At 30.8% G+C, this 18734-nt stretch overlaps 1 protein-coding gene across 2 annotated transcripts; it reads left to right on the top strand.

The window, feature by feature from the left end:
- The first annotated feature begins 22 nt into the window (after positions 1-22).
- Positions 23-18166, top strand: LOC127711016 (coiled-coil domain-containing protein 92-like). 2 transcript variants are annotated; one of them, XM_052216959.1, is made up of 4 exons: positions 23-145; positions 6662-6826; positions 10780-10833; positions 14162-18166. In XM_052216959.1, exons 2-4 carry the CDS (start codon positions 6700-6702, stop codon positions 14932-14934), a joined length of 954 nt encoding a protein of 317 aa, XP_052072919.1. In that variant the 5' UTR covers positions 23-145; positions 6662-6699; the 3' UTR covers positions 14935-18166. The 2 variants fall into 2 exon arrangements, with proteins under 2 accessions (XP_052072919.1, XP_052072917.1); XM_052216957.1 differs by having other exon boundaries at positions 23-150.
- Positions 18167-18734: the final 568 nt, after the last annotated feature.

The following is an 18734-nucleotide window of genomic DNA, read 5'->3' as shown; positions in this document are numbered from 1 at the left end:
TCCGGTGTCCTTTTACCCACAATTCATCGGCATTCTTGTAGCGAAGGAAAACCATCTGGATCGAAAATGTTGCTGCGACAGTTAACAACCAATTAAAGCTTAAAAACAGCATTTAAGCATTGGTGAAAATGCCATCGACGTGAATGTAAAGTAATTCATCGAAAAACCTCCCTCCTTTAAAATAACACAGTGCATAACTGATTTTTTTATAACGAATGTGGAGACCTTATTCATTTTTATAGTTCTGAAATTTGCTCTTTGTCATAATATGTCGCCAGAAAAATAATGTTGTGATGAAAGGTAACAGATCTTAAATAAAATTGTTTTTGTGAAGATACAAAGCAGGTCCTGAACATATATTTTAATTATGCCCCTATTTCAGTATTTGTAACGAAAAATAATGGCCCCTATGAAATATTCTATGCACATTATTTTAATTTAAAATTTTATTTTGAAATACTGTCCTGGACATGTTTTAATTACTTTGGGAAAGTTTGTCCATTGGTCGGGACAATATTTCACTGTGAAATGCTCTCCGTCACCATGATAACATTATTCTACCCTAGAATAATGGTCATGACAATATAGTGCTGTACATAAAAGACATGACAATTTTTCCTAATCAGATGTATGCCTTTCCCCCCGCATAACCTATGTCGCAATGCTTATGTTATTACCAAATTGAGGCAATCACAATAAGATACAATTGTTCTATGACGGCATTTATGCTGATTGACCTTGCGTCAGTTGGTGTAACTCATTCATAAAACCATCTTGAGATTAACAGAAAAACAAAGGCAATGGGGTATCCACCCATTACACAAATCCGGACATGCACAGCAAAAAAAACCCACAAAAAGCAAAGGAAAAGCGCTTTTATTACTGTTCTTCCTCTTAAAGTCACAGTGAAGCCTTCAACACAGCAAAAAAAAAATCTCACCTCACTGAAAGTATAAGACGGCCCCTAGCACCGGCTTAATGGCAATTCTTTCCAAAATTAAGTAACACCACCAAATTGGGCTCGATCAAAAAAGAACATACTGGAAAATAGTAAATATTTAAAAGAAAATAGTTCTTACACATAGGTGTAAATATCAAACTATGTTGAATATATGTTGGTAATTTACAGTACGGGTAGAGACTTATTACTATAAATAACGGACTGGGACATGTCGGAAATGAATAATCCGACTTTTTTATGGTAGGTAGTATGGTCATTAATCAACAGATCCAGGTGTGAACCGTAATATAATTGTCCTTTCATCTCAATCCGTGCTACAAGATTATTACGCTTCACTGATTTCAGAATCAGGTTACCTGTGATTTAAACCTCTCAGTCACTTTATTGATTAGTTCTACATCGTATTTGACATAAAATATTTTTACAGGTGAAGTACTCGAAACAACTTTGTTTTAATAAAAATATCCTATTTTTTTAATTATGGCTTTTTGTCGAGCCTTCGACTTTTGTCGAAAAAGCGAGACATAGCGATCCTACATTCCGTCGGCGTCGTCGTCGTCGGCGGCGGCGGCGTCCACAAATATTCACTCTGTGGTTAAAGTTTTTGAAATTTTAATAACTTTCTTAAACTATCCTGGATTTCTACCAAACTTGGACAGAAGCTTGTTTATGATCATAAGATTATATTCAAAAGTAAATTTTGTAAAAAAAAAATTCCATTTTTTCCGTATTTTACTTATAAATGGACTTAGTTTTTCTGCCAGGAAACATTACATTCACTCTGTGGTTAAAGTTTTTGAAATTTTAATAACTTTCTTAAACTATCCTGGATTTCTACCAAACTTGGAAAGAAGCTTGTTTATGATCATAAGATAGTATCCAGAAGTAAATTTTGTAAAAAAAAAATTCAATTTTTTCCATATTTTACTTATAAATGGACTTAGTTTTTCTGCCAGTTAACATTACATTCACTCTGTGGTTAAAGTTTTTAAAATTTTAACAACTTTCTTAAACTATCCTGGATTTGTACTACACTTGGACAGAAGCTTATTTATGATCATAAGATAGTATCTAGAAGAAAATTTTGATAAAAATATGTTCCATTTTTTCCGTATTTTACTTATAAATGGACTTAGTTTTTCTTCCAGTTAACTTTACATACAGTCTGCAGTTAAAGTTTTAAAAACATTTATTAGATTCAAAAACCATCCTGGATTTTTACCAAACTTGGACAGAAGCTACTTACAATCAAAAGATAGTATAGAGAGGAATATTTTTATTAATTTTTTTCCTCATTTTTGTTGAGCCTGCAATTAACAGCAAAAGTAGGCGAGACACTGGGTTCCGCGGAACCCTTACGAATTTTACTTATTGTATTTCAAATGCTGTTTATATTCCTCAAAATATTATTTTCTATGTTCCCTGTTTTTTTTTTTGTTATGTATCTTTTTCGTATTTGTTGGCATACAGTTTTTAAAATATTTTCTCTAATATCTGGAAGGTAATTTTTGTCGAGCCTGCGACTTTTGTCGCAGAAAGCTCGACATAGGGATAGCGATCCGGCGGCGGCTACGGCGGCGGCGGCAGCGGCGTTAGCTAACTTCTTAAAAGCTTTATATTTTAGAAGATGGAAGACCTGGATGCTTCATACTTTGTATATGGATGCCTCATGTTACGAAGTTTCCGTCAGTCACATGTCCAATGTCCTTGACCTCATTTTCATGGTTCAGTGACTACTTGAAAAAAAAGTTCAGATTTTTTGTAATGTTAAATTCTCTCTTATTATAAGTAATAGGATAACTATATTTGGTATGTGCGTACCTTGCAAGGTCCTCATGCCCGTCAGACAGTTTTCACTTGACCTCGACCTCATTTCATGGATCAGTGAACAAGGTTAAGTTTTCGTGGTCAAGTCCATATCTCAGATACTATAAGCAATAGGTCTAGTATATTCGGTGTATGGAAGGACTGTAAGGTGTACATGTCCAACTGGCAGGTGTCATCTGACCTTGACCTCATTTTCATGGTTCAGTGGTTATAGTTAAGTTTTTGTGTTTTGGTCTGTTTTTCTTATACTGTATGCAATAGGTCTACATGTGTACTATATTTGGTGTATGGAATGATTGTAAGGTGTACATGTCTAGCTGGCAGGTGTCATCTGACCTTGACCTCATTTTCATGGTTCAGTGGTCAAAGTTAAGTTTTTGAGTTTTGGTCTTTCTTTCTAATACTGCATGCAATAGGTCAGCTATATTTGGTGTATGGAATGATTGTAAGGTGTACATGTCTAGCTGGCAGGTGTCATCTTACCTTGACCTCATTTTCATGGTTCAGTGGTCAAAGTTAAGTTTTTGAGTTTTGGTCTTTTTTTCTAATACTATATGCAATAGTTCAACTATATTTGGTGTATGGAAATATTTTATGATCTATATGTCAGTCACGCAGGTTTTATTTGACCTTGACCTCATTTTCAAGGTTCATTGCTCAGTGTTAAGTTTTTGTGTTTTTGTCTGTTTTTCTTAAACTATAAGCAATAGGTCAACTATATTTGTTGTATGGAAGAATTGTTAGCTGTACATGCCTGCCTAGCATGGTTCATCTGACCTTGACCTTATTTTCATGGTTCATTGGTCAATGTTTAGTTTACTTGGTTAATGTTAAGTTTATGTGACAGTTGTAATAAAGCTTTATATTTAGGACTATCAACATAATATCAATGATTAGTAAAGAAGGCGAGACATTTCAGCGTGTGCACTCTTGTTGTTTTACTGATTTATTTTCCACGTAAACCCATTGATTAGCAGAATGATGTGCAAAGTGCTGCTGCATACGTTTTAGTTTGACAACACTACATTTGTATTTAATTTTCAGTCTGCGTTGGGTCAGTTCTGAAATAAAAATAATTACAGGGAGCAATACTTGTATACTAGTAGTTAGGTGATTCTTTATACATGTAATTGTGAATTTACTTTTTACTGTAAACAAATATTGTCCGAAAGTTGGTGATATATAACTAAAGTAGTACGCAAATAATAACACTAGAAGAAGATAACGATATTTCTCGGGGATTAGGTTTATTTTGATATTTCTGTGTTTGTTAAATATGCATGAAATAATTGCCACTGACATGAATGGACATTAAAACTAGAAGCATTCAATCATTTGATAACCAGTTAATTAAATATTTACTATGATTTGTAGTCTTAAAGAAATGCAATTTCGCCTATTTAAATAATTTTATGGTGCTGCATTGACTCTTAATTGCATAATATTAATTTACGCACAATGCATGTTAACTTGTATGTTGTATTTTTGACACCAATCTAAAAAAAATATTTGCCGTGAAAAGACAATTCCATGATACACTTATCAGTGATCAACAGCATGTGGTTGAACTTTGAACTTGACTTCACTCACAATACAATGTTGAATGCTAAAAATAGCTGGGATTAATTTTGTCAAATGCACGTGATTTTCATATGGCGGGAAATATCGTAACAGTTAACACAGGTGACCTTACTGACCGACCGTGGGAAAATCCATTCATGATTTAATTTGATACGTAATGATTGGCAGTATTGTGCATTAGTTTTGAGGCTCATGATCGAGATCCATTAATAATTGATTTACCAGAATAGAAAATTTAATCCTTGTAATTATAAACAAAACAAGCTTTAGTCTTCTTTAACTATTTTATTTATTATATTTATTAGTCAACACCCAGATTCCTATTTAAATAATTTTCGGACACCTCCTTTAAAGTTCGGGAATTATACAATTTAAACTGCCGACATCGATTTACAAAATCTTACTGACAGTGCACGAGCTTTAGAGAATGGCTAGAAATACGACGCAAAAGTAAAGACAGCTGATCGTGAATAGTGTAAGACTTTGATCTTCATGTATTGATTGACACAATTCGTAAAATATGTTTATAAAAAACACGATTTTCATTAAAATTTCAAACATGGAAATAGAAAGGCAATATCTTTGTTATAATACAACGAGTGTCAACAAATCTCTTATTTCCATTATATGTAAATTTATTAACAAACAAAATTTAAAATAATGCTGGATCATAGAATATTGACGTGCATATGAAAAGTTTTTTTTATATAAAAACTAGGAATCGAAAGATGATCACTGCGTTATAAATATTGTAAAAAAACAATTGTTTCAAAGAGATTAACGGGAAATATATGTCAAAATAGAAAGCACGGATGATCTGGCTGACCAAATTGTTTTACTTGCGAGAAATGATTGACAGGTATGAATAGACGTAGAGGCTCCGACGGGGAACGTGGTATCGTAAGGAAAAGAACAGTTTATTCACAATGCCTATATTCAATTTGTTTATATACTTTATAAATATGATATGTTGGCCTTATACTTAAAATTGTGTTTCTATTAATAACTTTAAGGAACAGGACGTTAAAAGGGGGAAATATTGTAACCATCAACGAAAACTCGTATAATTTACGGGATTGATGTCTCAACATTTTGATTAAAACTTTGATTGAAAACAGTCCTGGTTGTTATAATTTTGAATAAAATGAAATATTTACGGTTTACAAATACAAATAGTTTATTGGCACAAACACAATTATTATAATTGGCAACACATTTTACAGTATGTACATTGTTAAAAATCGTCTTTCTTTCATTTTCAAGTTAAAAAAAAGTTGATCCCATATTCATGATATTACATTTTTATTTTTATTGTAATTTTTTCTTTGAATACAAAACAATATTTTACATTTATTATCTATCCTCCATAAATACTAAAATATCTATACAGGTAAAATTTAATTCTAATCAACCTGGTACAGATTGATTTACGACCTTCCACTCGGATATTGTACAGGTTAATATCACAGCAGGTGTCAATTACACTGAGACAACTGTCCAGCCAGTCTGACATCTAGACGGATTAAGACATCCATAATAATAAGTCTCTACCCATACTGTAGGTATCAAATAAAAGGTGAAGGACTGGTGATCCTTGTAGAACACATTTTGAATAATACAAAAAAGTATGAATGCATTTTAAAATTGAGGGCATATATTGCCTGTTTCTCAGATACCTGATTTGGTGTATTCAAAGTTCAGGTAACATGAGTACAGTCTTATGTGTAAAAACGGAATTTGATCCATTAGTTTATTAAGTTTAATCAATTATGCAACCAGATCAATAGTTTCAGCATCTCACCATGGTGATAAACAAACCCAAGTTAAATAAATACAGTTATATTCATCAACAATAATTATCTTTCAACCCAAGTGAACTCCTTGACAAATTAGTTCATAAAATGCTGTGAAATCTTCCGTCTAGAATTTTGAACCTGTATTATGACATTTGCATTGTGCAATTAATACATTTCGAAGAAAAATAAAATGCAGGGTTAATGAAAAAAATGTTCCCATTTACCCATTTTATGACATGTCTGGATAGCGTCTCCATCAGCCATTGTCAGAATGATCTGGAAGGAATTACAAAATCCCAGAGAGTTTACTGGTTCATGTATGTGGTTTTCTTTATTTGTAACGTTGTTGAGCATGTAAGGAAAACTTGATTAACATTCTTATATATATAAGTGTTCATAGTTCTGAAGCCGTTGACGTACGTCTTAAGAATGAAAAATGAAACTGAAATATTTGTGTATATCATGTATATGATTTGATCAATTTATGTCATTTTAGTTTAAACAGTTTACCTGCTAGCATAAACACCAATCACCATGACGTCTGAAGCTGCAATACACAAAAGAAATTTAGATAGTGCCATCTTGTTTATGCAGCAAGAACATGCAGAAACTTTAAAGGGCTTACACAAGGAAATAGAAAATCTTCAGAAAAAATGTTCAGGTAAATTTGAATTAAATTAAATAGAAGAGAGTACTCTTTCAGTCGGCCTAATTGGAAAGTTAATAAGGAAAGAATTATTTTTTTGTTTACAATCCAATGTGTTCCATGTTTGTTTTCTAAAACTACTTGGCCAATCATTTCAAAACTTTACCTGAATGTTCCTTAGGGAATCAAGTTCTGTGTATTTGATCCATCAAGAAACATGGCTAAAAGTTGAACATAATTGTATAAGTAGTAAGAGCAAATCTGAAGTTGGTGAAATTCAAATATCAGACAATGCATTTTTGAGTTATTGCCCCTGAAATGTAATTTTTTAGCAAATTTGACAGTTTTTGGTTATCATCATGAAAACTGTGTACAATTATAGATAGACAGAAACTTTTAATACTAAAACTGATCAGAACAATAAGATCTACAAATATGTTGACATGGCCGAAAGTGTCGTTTGACGCCTTTTACTGGAGGAGTCATTGCCTTTGAAAGACAATTTTTTTTTGTGTTCTTTGCAGAAACTATATAATTAATGGGTAAATTGTAAATAGCAAAGATAAGATCTACAAATATAAAGTCAACATAGCTGAAATTGTCAATTGACTCCTTAAAGGAGTTAAATGCCCTTTACCTATATGATTATCCATAAAACTATAATAAACATTTTGAAAAGAACTGTAAAAAACAAAAATTGATCTGCAATACAAGATCTACAAAAATGCAAAAATTACAGAAATCAATTGATGAAACCTACTCCTAGTAAAGTTTCAAGTTTTGAGCTTTTATTTAAAAAACAAAAAAAGATGGGTACAAACTATAAACATTAAACATGTTAAAATTTGTCAGGTGAGCGAATCATGCCTGTATGAGCCTCTTGTTATTCGATTGAAAAGATGAAAAAAAACTCTTCAAGCAGGCATCTGATTATTTATTGGGCCAAATAAAAGTATATGTGTGGTTCCAGTTACCCGACCGACCCTACTTTAAACCCCCCGACCCTAGAAATTTTTTTTTCCATTTCTGAAAAATAATTTTCGAACGATCCCATTTTGAGGAATGTGAATGTCAATAATTAAATTCACAGACTTATTTCATCAGAATTTCCATCAAAGTATCCACTACGGCTAAAAATGCAACAAATTCTTAAAAGAATGCAACAAAATTAACTAAAAACATAACATATCTGTTTATTTTTACAACCAAACGTATAGAAAATGGATAACTTCCTGTAGGGACGTGTATAATACTGGAATTCAACTCAGTGAACACACAATTTTTTTCCGGATTTTAACAATAAAAAAAAAAAAAAAAAATTAAAAAAAATTGCCAACCTACAGTACAACCTGTGACTTCCTCTTAGTTATGTCCACCCCCTTGTATGGTCACCATCGAATGGTGGCCATTTATTGGGGTATTCAATCTTGAGATGTTGGCCATTTATTGGGGTCATAAAACATAGGTTGATGTTTTATCTAATTATGTTACCTGTTGAAATCAAACAGGGTTGAAGTTTTCAGCTTGTATGTTTCATTAAAATTTACCTGTACAGGTAACTCAGGTTTCTTCTCAAATTTTCACACACCTTTTCTTGAAAATGTAGAATAGAATGTTGTTTAAGTCTTTGTTAATTCATATTATTTGTTGATTTTTCTGTCTTTAAATTTACATATTTTCCTTTTTTTCTAATGTTTTTATTTTTTTATGTTATTTTTTATATTTTATTTGTTTTTTTGCTTCTTAATCTTTAAATTTTTCTTGGAAAGAATCTTGAGTAGAAATGACAAAAATTCAAAGATAAGTTATTGACTAGCATTTGAAAACAAAACAGAGAATCCTTTAAATAAATATTTTTTCAGTAAAAAAAAGTTATTGTACATGATGTACATGGTATTCATCTGTTCGTTTGCATTATTAAATGAATTATTATTAATTATAACTTATAATTATGCAAATGATATGTTTAAAGGAACCATGAAGCAAGTAATTTAACAAGCCTGTTTCTTAACAAATGAAAATTATCAATATCATGAATATCAATCCTTTTACAATAAATTTTGTCAACAAAGTTGTACAATCTATTATCATGATTATTTTTTCAGGAAAACTACAAATATCATTATATGGTATAGGAATAAACTATTTTTGTTTTATCTTTTATATTTTTCAAATCTCAAAACTGGAGTTGTGCATGAAAAATCACTAAAGAGACTTAAATTTTCCAAATGGCTAACTAGTTATCATCAAATTTTGATAAATGCTAATCATAATGAAAAATGTTCTTATCTCTGAATAAAGTAAATCTTATGAAAAGAAATTATTTAAAGAAAAAATTGTCTTGCATTTTGAAACAATTGTAAATTCAAATATGTTATCTTCAGTTTGGCTAATATTGTCAGTTAACAGGCAAAATTTGTCTCCAGAAAAAATGAAGTACACTTCTATATGGATTGTGACATTTTTATGGTCTATTAATTAAGTCGCTTTTTGTTCTGTGTATTATATTGTCGAAACTGCAGGACTGGCATATGCATGATACATATTCTTGGTATACATTTGCAAAGAATATTTCACTCAACTCAGGCCTTTTAGATAAAGTTAATAATTGCAGGGACTTGAATGAATTAGATTCTTTAAAACCCTTGATTAAAAATGAACTTTAAGAAAAAAAATAAGAATATTTTTGAAAATAAAATAAAAACTTATGATGAAAACAGTAAACTCAAATGCTTCACTAAGTAAAGAATTAGTGGTCATAATTTAGAAATAGAAAATTGTGGATAAAAATTCCTATAAAGGATAGAATTGTTTGTAAAATTAACATAACAACTTAGAGATAATCTATTTGCAAATTGTTTACCTTCTCATAATAATGTCTCTGACCAGTTTATGAATAAAATCTTGAATCTTATGAATAAATTCTTAACCAAGAACAAAAAGTAAAAGAAATAATAAACCTCTACAACATGGAACATGTAAAAAAAGTCATTAGATCTGAGGGCAGAAACCAAAAAATTTCATCATGTGTTTTGATTTCTTATAGAAATGTTATTTCTTTGCATTATAATGTTTGTTTTTGGTTGTTTTTTTTTGTCCAAAACTTGATTTAATTGTAATATGTTTATATGACAATAAAAATATTATTAAATTGTTCTGTAATGATTATTTTGAATATACATGTATTTATTCAATAGCGAAATAATGAATTGCCTAAATTTTATATAAAATAAGTCCTAAAATAATCTTAAACATTTGTTAAACAATGTTAAATGCAGTAAGTATAAACAATTTTGATTTTAGAAAATTAATTTGAGAAACACCTTTTCGATGGAAAAAGGCAGGATGAAAGTTTGCATAAATTAGAAGATGGTATTCATTTATTATTCACTTGCCAAAAAATACATATAAAAAATAACTTAAATTGACCGAATTATTTAAAAGGTATAACATTAAAACAAACAGTCATGAGAAAATTTTTACAAAAAAAAGTTAGGAAGCTTTATTTTCAACTAGTTTTATTATTTCATTTTATTTTAGAATTTTCTTGTCATAATCACATTTATTAAATTTGACAAACACATATATTTTACCTGAGACACTTTAGCTGTAAGTTATATAATTTTAACACTTCAATGCAGTCATGATTTCCCTTTATCATTGACAAGTTTTTGATTAATACCTTGTGTATTAATTAAGCAACAGGAGGTATAATGATGGACATTTAGGGCCATCATGGTGACCATATTTTTTATGGCCACCATTAATAAGATAATGTCACAGGTAGTACTGTACCTACCCTATTTTTTTCAGGATGTAACTGGAACCACACATATACTTTTATTTGGATGCATCCAAGCATGAAAGGTGTACATCTAATTTCATTTCTCCAGACTTTATAATGCACTCATACGCATATTTTAATCATGTTACTGTAATACCATCATTACTTGATTTCTTTATTTCAGAGTTAACATTTCAGTTGAACATGCAAGGAATAGGAGCAGATTTTCTAGATCCAGGTAAATAATTAACATATATGATTATTAAACACTTATTTAACATTGTTGAAGAAGTGTCCATTGTGTACTGAGATTTTGTCAGTTTTCCAAATTAAAACATGCCTAAATATTCCAGATCAGTTTTTTTTATATGAATTATATATTGAAACACATAATATATTCAAAAATACTGGACACTACTAATTTGAAATTTCCTTTGCCCTGCACACAACTGCTAAAGTTGTTCACTGATTTGTTGCTTTAATGTTAGCCATTAATATATTAACTGCAAAATACATATTATTTAAAACCAGAAGTGTGTTGTACTGTCAAGTCTCAAATTCTGATAATCTTATTTGTCCGATCTAATATTATGTTAAACATGTTAAGTGAGCAAATTACTGGCCAGAATTCCATCTGCATTTGTGCATTTATCTTAGATATAACAAACTACGCATATTGAACACATAAAACCATTTTTGCAAAGTTCCATCATTTGATGTTAGTACTATTCCATTTTTTCACAAATCATCTCTCCTGAAATTACTGAATCAACTTGGTGTGAAAATTTTTAACCCTGTTTTCTTTAAACTAAATGGAGTTGTTTTTTTCTGGCAACACATTCAGTGCTCCAGGATTTTTCACTCATTCCAAGGAAAAGTGATGGTAGAAAAATCGCTTTCCTACATGAACATTTCAATTTCCCATATTTTGCAAAAAGTACTTAAAATTCCTAAATATTTTATTTTTATAATGCTTTTTGTCTCGCCTTGATGGAGTGGAAAAGCCAGACATAGGTATGCTGTTTCCGGCATCTGAGGCGTCAACAACAATGTATTAGTTTGTGATTAGGTCTAATTTATGGTGAACCACAAGTGGTAGGTCAATGATATTTGGTATGCAGTTGTTTTCTCATTGGCACATCTCATTTCCATGGAGATTATTTGGCCCTGCTCCCTCAGTCATGGTCTATTGACTTTGAAACTTTTGCTTAGTTTACATGTATTAGTTTGTGATTAGGTCAGTTTATTGGGAACCACTAGTGGTAGGTCAATGATATTTGGTATGCAGTTGTATAAGCATTGGCATATCTCATTTCCATGGAGATTATATGGCCCTGCCCCCTTAGTCATGGTCTGTTGACTTTGAAACTTTTGCTTAGTTTACATGTATTAGTTTGTGATTAGGTCAGTTCAAGGGGAACCATTAGTGGTAGGCCAATGTTAATTAGTATTCAGTTGTATAAGCATAAGCACATCTCATTTCCATGGAAAATATTTGTCCCTGCCCCTCAGTCATGGTCTATTGACTTTGAAACTTTTGCTTAGTTTACATGTATTAGTATGTGATTTGATCAGTTTGAGATTAACTGCTAATATTAAGTCAATGATATTTGGTATGCAAATTTATTGGCATTTGCAAGTAATGTTTCCATGGAGATTATATAGCCCCACCCCCTCATCATGGTTCATTGACTTTGAAACTTTTACATAGTTTACAAGTTAATGTTTGTGTTTAGGTTTGTTTAAAGGGAACGACTTATAATTAGTCAATAGTATTTGGTATGCAGTTTTATTAGCATCGGCACATCTCATTTCCATGGCCTTCAGTCATGGTTCATCTACTTTGAATATTTGCATAACTTGCATGTTAAAGTATTGCTGTTTTGATTTCAACATTTGCATTATCAAAATTACAAAAAGGCAAGACATATCTCTGTGATAACAGTTTATTGTTGATTTAGAAAAAACAATTCTGCTATAAAAATTCCCTTTTTGACACAATTGTGCACTAGATTGTGTCTATCCCGACATCGTTCCCCTATCTACAATGGTAGCAATACACAGTTAGAAGTTTAGTTTGGCATTTTGGCCATAGTGTATTTTTTAAATATGAAAGTTTTTGTACAATAAAATTGATTTTAAGATAGTTGAAGAATAGTATAGCCTTCCAAGTGGGTTTATATGAACCTCTAGATTGTTTTTAGCATGTTTTATAGGCAACTTTTCTGTTTGACAATCCGTATTTTCACATCCGTACCGCCCCTAGGTCCAGAAATTATTGTAGAATTTATCAACAAAGATTTGACCCTCGATCTTTTCAATTCAATTTTATGGAAAAAATGAGCAGAAATGCATATGATTTTTTTTTACCTCTTGATAGATAAATGTCTATAGTTTCAGGAAAGGTATCACTCTAATGGATTGAAATTCTCCTTTGGACCAAATTTTGGAGACTTTTGTGACATTTTCACCCCCCTTTTTGCAATATTTTGTATCAAATAAATGCAGATTGTTGCCATGGTTACACCAAAAAGAGATTATATTTCACCATTATAACTATTGGAAATCAAATCTATGGAAGATGCTCTTTCCATAAATATACACATGCATAACACAAATATAAACCCTTATTTGTTAGAAAGGAAGGAAAAGAGGGTGGTGAAAAATTTTGAGTGTCAATTTTAAGTATTTTTCCTAAGGGTGTATTGCTACCAATGGTTTTTCATTTTGGATCATTCAGGATTTCAAATGATTCTCTTTAAAACCTAAACTAACATGAGACATGGTGAAACTAAGGCAACAGTAGTTGACCTATGTTTAAATCTGGTAAATCAACTCGTAAGAGACATGGTTAAAACCATAAGAAATACTGAAAATTCTCAAAAAATTATTAGAGCCCTAGAACTTTTACAGAAACAAGAGGACGGGTGTTGATTATCAGTGGGTAAAGGTGGGTCACAGATTTAGATATTAAATGAATTGCACATTTTCTATGGGCTTGCCTGCGGACTTGGCCAAAGCCACAAAATCAAATATCAGCGAAAAATGTTTTCATCAATCCATGAAAATTGATACCCACCAAAATAAATGAATCCACAGTATATGTATAAATAATGTAGTGTATGCACCATTCAGACAAAAACCCAAGATATATTTTAAAGCCAACATACAGTCTTCAACAATAGACAGGTGTCATACACTACAGCTTTTCCAAGTCTGTCAAAGGTATGAATAAATTAAACAGAAAGAAATCATCAACATAAAATTCTCCAAATGCCTTCTTTAGACATGTTAAAAAATAATAGTCTAGAAATCTAAAATCCAACAAAAAAATTTCCGAAAAACCTTTACCCATTAATGTTTTGAAACAACACTACAAGGAGTTCTTTTTTATTTTAAGGTTTTGAGCAATATTGAAGAGAAATGATTTATTTAGAAAATTCATGTATGTGATGCTCACACAAGGGATGTTTTGTTAACCTGCAGGTGTGTAATATAGGCTGTTATGTAGTTCATTGTAGTTCGAGAAATGTTTTCATCATTACTCTTTTTTTAATAAATTTCAGGTTCAAATTCAAAATTGACACAAGTAGAAGACAATCTCAAGATACAAACCCAAAAGTCAAGACAACTCGAGTCAGAAATTGAGAAGAAAGATAAGCATATCAAAGACTTTGAGATCTCATATAAAAAACAAAAAATGAAGTTTTTAGACGAAAATCGTAAAACTTCTCAGGAAATGGACAGACTTAAAGCAGAAAATGAATCAAAAGCTAATCAAGTAGCCTATTTAACAAGTGAGCTCCACAAACTTAAAAAATTACAATTAGAACACAGTACTGAGAGAAAAGCATTTGTTGCTGAAGCTCACAAATCTGGGACCAAGGCTTATGTTTCAGAAGCTAGAATATTGCCAATTCCGCCAAAAGAACCAGTGACATTAAAGATTAGAAGGGGTAATATAAGAGCTGTTAAACCACAAACAAATAAGGAAGACCTTGAAAGGCATCCATTAAGAGTAAGCTCTGGAAGTTCAAGCACAAGGTCGGAATCACCAACCATAGAAAAGGCCAAACAGTTTTTACGACCAGAACGTGAGCCTTCAATAGAAGTTAAAGAACGACATCCTCTTCCACCTATCAGATCCGCTCCAGGAGAAGAAAGAAGCCATTCAAAACATGTTTATTTTCAAAAGATGACGCCAGAGGCACATCAATCACGAGCAAAGACACACAAAGTCAAAAGGAAGGAACAAGAAGTCAAACTTCTCGCGGTTGACAAGGTGTCAGATCAATGGGCATCACGAGCTCAGGAGTCACACAGTTCAGAGTACAACTGATCTATAGTCTGTCCAATTTAATGTTTAATATTATACAGCCTGTCTCATATTACTCTGAACACATTGGCTATATTCTGATTTTAATATGAATGTTGATAAGTTGTTAAGAATCACTTGTTTTATTTGTCTTATGTTTTATTTCCACAGAATGGTGCATTTTAATTGTGTTTATGTTTTAAACATGTTAAACTTTGTAGAGAAACAAAAGATATCTTCTCAATTGGCTATTTTAGAATCTCAAGTATTCACGGTTATATTTTCAGAATCGTACATCAAAACAGTGTTCACAACATTCGATAGTCAGCCAATGGCTTAATACTTTTTTCACTTTGGTGTTATTTCTCAAAGACCTTTTAATTCTGAAATGGTGAATTTATTTTTATATAGTGATTACACTTTCAATTTTTTTTACAAAGCTATATGTTACAAACCTCAATACTATGAAAATCCTTGGTTGAACTCTTTTAAGAGTGTTTTCCTCTGGTTGATAAAACAAATATAAACAAGGTGCCTCATGATGGTGATATTTCACAGTAACTGCTGTTGATTGTTGGGTGATCACACTGAAATATTTTTGTTTTCTTCCTACTTAGATATTTAAGACAGTGTTCGATATCATTTGTTAGATTGTCATTCCTGGTTACCAGATTGATTTGATAGAACTAATAAATGTCTTGAAAACTCTCAGAAAGAACAAACATATTGTGAATTTGAAATAAAAATTCTGAATAGCAATATTTATTTCTGGTTTTTATACAGCTATATTTATTTCTGGTTTTTATACGCAAAATTTTGACGGGACGTATTATGGTATACAAATGTTCGGCGTCAACATGTCGCACCATAACTTGAGAACGACTTATCCAAATTTCATGAAACTTAAGACGGTTGTTTCTTATGATGGTCAAACGATCTGTATACTTTTTGGTGAAAATAAGATTAAAACTTTTTGAGTTACAGGACTTTGTAACTAAAACAGGGGGGTGTTTTTTTCACATGTCGCGCCGTATCTCAAAAATGATTTATGATTATTGCTTGAAACTTTACACACTTCTTAGTTATATTAATCTTAAGATCTGTATACTTTTTGGTGATGATTCAAAATTTTATTTTAGAGTTATTGAGTTTTTTGTAAAAAAAATGGGGGAGATTTCACATGTCGTGCCGTATCTCAAAAACGATTTATGATTATTGCTTAAAACTTTACACAATTCTTATTTATATTAATCTAAAGATCTGTATACTTTTTGGTGATGATTCAAAATTTGATTTTAGAGTTATTGATTTTTTTATAAAAAAGGGGGGTTTTCACATGACGCGCTGTATCTCAGACACGATTTATGATTATTGCATAAAACCTCACACACAAGACAACGGGTGTATCATGAGTTCAAGGTGCAGCTTTTTATTAGTAAATATAGTGAACTATTAAAAATATCAAAATTATAAGTCATTGAGTTCTGCAAAAAAAAGTTTTTTTTTTGGAAAAACTTCCGTCTAGCCTATACATCATGTATTTAAGGAACTTTTGTAAAGAATTTTTATTTTTATAGGATATGTTCGACATACGACATATCATAATTATCATACAAATCCAGTAAGATCTAATCACAGGAAATAAAATCTAACGAAAAGCATTGTGCTAGTCGTAAAAATTATACATGATGTTGTGAAGAAAATTTTGTACTGAATTTTTATTTTTATTGGATATGCTCGACATATCCTTATTATCATACAAATTCAGTAAGATCTAAAGCAAGGAATTCTTTAGGAAAAGTTTTGTGTTAGTTGTCAAAATTATACATAATGTATTGAAGCAAATTTTGAACAGAATTTGTATTTATATTGGATGTGTTCAGCATATCATTATTACCACACAAATTCAGTAGGGTCTAAAGCAAGGAATTCGATATAAAAAGTGTTTTGGAATTATTTTTTTGGAAACCAGTTTTTTTTTATTGAGACTTGTACATGTTACAGAGTGTTTTATAAAAAACTTTCTGAAGACAAATTTTTGTTTTAGATAATTATTTTTGTTTGTGGGCAGTTTCTAGGTAAAAATTATGGAGGAAATTATTTTTCTTAGTCTATATGAAATATTTTAGTCTTAAAGGTTATTTTGAAGGTCTTTGTTGATGTGTAAATTTTGCACAGTCTCCCACACAATCTAAAGATGAATGAAGTCTGGAGGACTTTATAATTTGGACATTTTTCAGGCTGATTGAATCGGACAAGTTTACACATTGATCAATTAACTTAATTTTTTTCCAAAAATATTCCCATGGCAATTGATATCATACAAAAATTGAAAAACACATAACTTAAATTATGTATGACAGTAATTTCAAGTTGTTCCAAGTAAAAACTAACATTATTGAGTATTGATTTCCATGGTGTAATTTGAACTTACATGTGGCCTTGAAATCTACAATTTTTATGAAGATTAAAATTGCCAAATGTTTAATGTGTGTTCTAGTTGTCGTAAATAATGTGTTCATAATCATTACAGTGTAGAAAGCCATATTGTAGCTTAGCTGGTCCAAAAGGGCTAATCACTTTAGCTGGTCCATAAGGGCTAATCACTTAAGCTGTCCTTAAGGGCTAATCAGTTTTATCAAGTATTTTTGTAAGTTCAGTGCCAGTTTTTCGCAATAATGAATTATTGTTTTTTGTTAATAACACTAATTAATTAGAATTCAAAAGGTCTGATTTCTGTATGTCTGTATGAAAAGCTATGCATGAAAATGGAAAGCAGATTTGAAATCAGACATGGGTAATTTATAAATTTTTAAAATATAAAGACAATTACATGGAATATACATGAGAGATGGTCTTGGAGAGAATATTTTATAAAAATCCTTAAATTTTACCAAATACTTAAGTTACCTTTTGGTACACAAACATATTTTAAGTCCAGAATTTTTTTTCTAGATATTCAAGAATCCAGTGCCGTCCTTTATTCTGTTTTTTGTTTGTTTTTTGTCATTCTGTGATAAACCTTTTTTGTTAAAGATTTAAGTATACATGTATTTACTTTGTCATTTTTTTTTCACAATTTCTTCTCTGTGATGAAGGAAAATTAGCTTGTCTTAATACTTGTGTTTTGCTTCTTAGGGCTGTTCCAAAAATAATTGATTGGAGGGGTTCAGAAGGCTATTTTTAAATTAACCCTCCGCCATGCATCAAGTTGTAATTGATTTTTTTTTCCATATTTGTCCAGGCTATATTTCTAGGTCACTAAAATAATCACCATACATCAAGTTTTAAATGCAGTGCCTTCTGATCCCCTGCATACAATACATTTTGGAACTGCCCTTTTATTATACTGTAACTGAGCATGTCTAATATATGTCTAGTTCAAAGTTCACCTTTAACATATAATTTACTTTTAAAGAAATGCTTTTGCTCAATAAGTCCAAACACGACTTCTTTAAAATTATAACTACCTGAACAATTTCATTTATTCAGACATTGTGCTTGTATTTAGATTTGATGCTAGTTGAAGTCCGACTTCAGCAAGCATTTTAAAATAATTACCATTTGAAGCACAACTGTATATAAAGTGACACATTTGTTGCAAAGATAATACTGATGTGGTATACATTAGTTTAGGAAGAAACTTCAACAGCAAATAATTCTTGAAATACTTTGAGTTTTATATAAAAAAAGCAAAGAAAAAATAGAAAAAATTTATTTATTAAGTCTTGTTATATTTAAAGAGTTGTGTAATTTGTGATACTTTTGTAATTTATGTGTTTTTTTTATTAATACTATGGCACTTTACGAACAAAATCTAATAA

Source organism: Mytilus californianus, unplaced genomic scaffold, assembly GCF_021869535.1.
Source record: "Mytilus californianus isolate M0D057914Y unplaced genomic scaffold, xbMytCali1.0.p SCAF_8, whole genome shotgun sequence".
Taxonomy (NCBI): Eukaryota; Metazoa; Mollusca; class Bivalvia; order Mytilida; family Mytilidae; genus Mytilus; species Mytilus californianus.
This window is presented reverse-complemented; position numbering and strand designations above follow the sequence as displayed.